Source organism: Arachis duranensis, chromosome 6 (assembly GCF_000817695.3).
Source record: "Arachis duranensis cultivar V14167 chromosome 6, aradu.V14167.gnm2.J7QH, whole genome shotgun sequence".
NCBI lineage: Eukaryota > Viridiplantae > Streptophyta > Magnoliopsida > Fabales > Fabaceae > Arachis > Arachis duranensis.
In genome coordinates this window covers 95,724,845-95,729,630 of record NC_029777.3, presented here as the reverse complement: position 1 = coordinate 95,729,630, position 4,786 = coordinate 95,724,845, and the positions used below count along the sequence as shown (strand labels likewise).

General features: G+C 34.4%; 1 protein-coding gene across 1 annotated transcript; it reads right to left on the bottom strand.

Annotated features, from left to right (window-relative positions):
* Positions 1 to 3,058: 3,058 nt before the first annotated feature.
* On the bottom strand, positions 3,059 to 4,786 carry LOC107494783 (scopoletin glucosyltransferase; the record flags this gene model as incomplete). The annotated part of the gene is given in 1 exon segment (XM_016115820.3): positions 3,059 to 4,786. A coding segment is annotated over 1 exon segment (1,424 nt), but the record flags the coding sequence as incomplete, so codon positions are not given.

Sequence of the window (4,786 nt, the reverse complement as noted above, 5' to 3'; positions counted from 1 at the left end):
AGAAAAATTGTTTTGAGCTTGACCTGGCAAGGTTTGTGGTGGTTTACCGCTTTCTCAGTATCAGAAACGAATGTGGAATTCAAGGTGGTTTACTGCCCACATGTTTTTAAACAAGAATGCTTTGTGGGATTCGTGGTGGTGTACTGCCCACATGTTTATAAAAGTGAATGTTATGTGGGGTTCGTGGTGGTGTACCGCCCACGTGTGTGTGTTGTTTTCCAATTGAAGTTCTTGCGAGGTTCGTGGCGGTACCGCTCGCAATGGTGGGGTTCATGGTGGTGTATCGCCTGCCAGGTGGGGTTCGTGGTGGTGTACCGCCCACTGGTTTTCAAGAGGACAATATCTGGATTGGCTACCAGATGTGTCAGGTTCTGGCAAAGTAACCAACATGTGAGCTCACGGCCAGTAGAAAAGGCATGCATCATATGCATTTATGTGTCTTGTTTGGTTTTTCATTCTTGGGTTTGTGTAATTGATATTCATGCTTAATTGCTATATGTCCTGTTGGTTGTATCTGTATCCTACTTTTGTTTGCTTTATCTGTATTGCTTGTCTGTGCACTGGAGCTTTGGAGAATTGGACGAAGGCAAAATTTAGGGCTTAAGTTAGAAAGGAATTAGAAATAAGAACCTTAGATAGCCTACCCTGTTTATGGTTTTCATTTTTAGTTTTAAGTTTGAATCTATTGTCGGAAGTTCTAGGATCGCCTATAGCTTTTCCAAGACATTATATATTAGTTATGTGGGCACCGTTACCATGTTGAGAACCTCCGGTTCTCATTCCATACATATATTTGTGGTTTTTTAGATGCAAGTCAATAGGCACCTCGTTAGGCGTTTGGATTTACTTAGCAAGCGAAGTTAGGATGCTGGTTTTGATATTTTGCTATCCGTATATAAGACAAATTCTCCGTGTATATTTCTATATATTTTTAATCTGATCCTCCTACTTTTGGGTGGAGAACTAAGTGTATGCTTTATTTTAGGTTTAGTGGGTTATATATGTGTATATTTATTTACGTAAATATTCTCCGGCCGGCCTTTGCTTTGCAGGTCGAGCTAGGAGTTTGACGTTATGTATCTTTTGACCCTCTGCTCTCATTATATTCTTGTGTCGTTACTTTTCTTCGTACGCAAGTTTATGATCATGCGAGTGATGCACTTTTTTTTTGTGACTTGTTGCTTAAGCTTTCTTTCAAGGTTCCTCAAATATAAAATTTTCCTTTTCGTAATACTTCATTATGTTTGTTTTATGACTTAAGCGTAAAGCTTTATGTGGTAAGGTGTTACACAAAACGTCAAGCATTTTTTTATTTTTTTTAGTATTCATTTATTGGGTTATAATTTGATTAACTAAATAATTAACTAATGATGTTGATTATGAATATGTTTATTTTTTAGAGTTGTTGATTGATTATAATTTGTTGATTCTTGGCCGTGTAATATATATAGGTTTAACGGTGAATTGATGTTTTTTATTATTGGTGTTTATAATTTTTTTTTGTGCTATATTATAGGGTTTGCTATGAATTTATAATTTTATATTGTTGAATAGGGGATAGATTCTGTAAATTTAGTATAGCTGTTATTTTTATATTGTTTCATATTGTTTTATGTTTATCTTTGGATTAGTTATTTTTAGAATTCGAAACTTAATTTTTCTTAAAATATTAGTATAAATATGTATTTTAAATTTTAATTTTAAATTTTTTATTATTTTATATTTTTATTTATGTGAGACTAATTCAATCAATAATTAACCAATTAAACTAATAAACTAATATCAACCTGATTCAATTACTGATTCGATTTTTAACTATACATATCTCTACAATTAGTAAATAAGACAATCACATATTTTCTTACAATCCAATTATTTTCATTTGAAAATATTTTCACCTTCTAACATTAAAAGTGCTAAAAACATAAAATTATCGTTTCGAATTTCTATGCGTTTTAGAACGTATTTTCAATTAAATATTTTTATTTATTTGAATCAAATATATTTTTAATTTTATTTTTTATTTTTTTAAAACAAAAAATATAAAAAAATAAAAAGATAAACAACCAACTAGGGTGTACATAACACGACCCAATTTGAAGATCTGATCCGAATCTAAACATTTTAGGAGTTAATTTGGTGTGATTTTAGTGAGTCTAGATCCGAGTAACAGTTTTAAAAATAGATTCGGTCATTATTTAAGGTCGGATCCGGGTTAAGACGAATTCGACTTCACTCGACCCATGTGTACCTTAAAAAGACTAAAAAATGTATATATAGTTTAAAATAATTCTAATATTATGTTATATTAATTATAAGCTTATTGTTTTATTTTTAATGACACTTGTTGAATTAGAAAATAGATAAAAAAACATAAAATTAGAATTTATGAACAAATTCAAGTTCAAATATAAATATCAACTTTTCAATAACAAGTATGTTTTTTTCTTCTTTATAAATAAGTATATCAAAATTTTTTGACATAAAATTTATCAAGACCCACCCAGACTTCACCGATTTAGTTCTAATTTTAGGCTTGGTTTGGTAAAGCTTTTTGAAGATGTGCTTGTGCTTTTTAAAAGCTCAAGCTCCTCATTTTGTGTTTGGTAAATCAAAAAGATCATGTGCTTGTGCTTGCAGCTTTTAAAAGATCGAGGTACTTTTGAAAGCACCTAGGATAGAGCTTTTCAAAGTTGGCTTGTGCTTTTCAAAATTTAAAAGTCTAATATAACCTCATATGTTAACTAATTTTCAAATTTAATGTTTGCATTTATGTCTATTATAGTATTTTTAAATTTTAAAAGGTATTTTACCAAACACAATTGATGTTGCTTATGTTTATTAAAAGTTGTTTTTGATTTGATTTACCAAACATAAATGCTACAACTTTTAAAAAACCATCTTTTAAAAGTTAACTTTTATAAGCTACTTTTAAAAAGTAAAAGCTTTACCAAACTAAGCCTTAGTGTGATCCGAAAATAGTGAGATTTCACCAAATTTAAAACCAAATAATAATTTTAAACATAGACTCAATCATTATTTAGAGTTGAATCCGAATAAAAACAAACAATTTTACCTGATTCATATACACCTTACACAGCCAACCCCTTAACTTTTCTCTCTTATTATTGCCCTCTTCCACTTGCAAAAAAGTTTAAAACTAAATATGATAACTACGCTTCACTAACCAACAAATATATACACATTATTGCATATGTCTTAACGTTTTATAAAGCAAATTTGACATCTTTAAGAGAGAAAATAAAACCAAAGGACCCAAGATAAGCTCAAATCAATGAACTTAAATAAAAGTAGACATAACAAACACAAAAGTCTTCTCCATTGTTGTGTGGACGATATCATCAATGCCTTAGGGAAAGCAACTCATGAATGAGTGCACCCAAATCAGAGTATGATGATCCTCCATTTTCAACAGCAGCGTTAGCCAACTGTGACAACACGTTCGCGTTCATTCTCATTTCCTCTGTTTCTTCTCCTACCATTATCTTCTTCACAGCCTTCTCTATTGCCTCCCATTCAACACTAACCTTATCCATTCTTGCCCATTTTTTTACACCAACAGGCACACCAATCTTAAGAACCTCAGTCACCAATTTCTCATTGTAAAATTGCTCTGCCCCCATAGGCCAAGTTACCATTGGCACCCCAGCAGCCACTCCTTCCAAAGTCGAATTCCAACCACAATGCGTTACAAACGCTCCTATTGCTTTGTGCCCAAGAATCAACACTTGTGGCGCCCAACCTCTTATGATTAGTCCCGTTCCTTCCATTCTTTTCTCGAACCCTTCCAGAAGCCATTCCTCCTTAGATTCTCCCTCTTTCTTGTTGTTTTTCACCACCCAAATGAAATCTTGCCCTGAAGCCTCAAGACCCAAAGCAATTTCTCTAAGCTGAGAATCTTCAAAGTTCGCTATACTTCCGAAGCAAATATACACAACTGAATTGGGCTTCTTTGTGTCGAGCCACTTCAAACACTCGTTTTCATCAATAGATGCATCTTTTCCTCTTTGAGATTTCTCTTCAGTATCTTTATTGCAAAGAGAAAGAGGACCAATAAGCCACGCTTTTCTTCCAAGCCCATTCCTGGAATAATCTGCATAAACGCTCTCGAGTTCGTAGAAGCTGTTAACAACCACGCCATAGCACTCCCCCTCTGATTCATTGGCTTCCTTAAAGAATTCAGTCAGTGGGTTTGTTTCACCGGTGATCGAAGCAGGCGGCAACTGCGTCCTCAACATTTTAATCTCGCCAGGTAGATTGGGAATCACAAAGGGTTCCGAATCTGAAGAAACATTCTTTTGCGGCTCATAGAGTCTCATACATTCGATAGCACACATGGAGAAAAGACCAGTCCCGTTAAACACAATCCTGGGAATTCCAACCATGGAAGCAGAATCAGTAGCCCAAGGGAAGAACACATCAGCAACGACACAATCAGGTTTATGCTGAAGCAATAGCTTCTCGAATGGCTCTTGAAGCAACCTGGTAGCTAAGAAGAACACAGGAAATTTATCCGGCGAAGGGATTAAGTCTCCATTTTCGCACCCTTCTGGTAAACCAGCTTTAGAACATGGAAACTCGATGGTTTCTATGTGGATATTGTTGTTGTTGTGAGTTTTGGACTTGCCTATGGCTTTGGAGATGAGAGATGCGTTTACTGGGGTGGTGACTATGGTGGACTTGACCCCTCTTGAAGCGAAGAGTTTGGCCATATCAACCACTGGGATCATGTGGCCATGAGACAGGAAAGGGAAGAAGAATATGT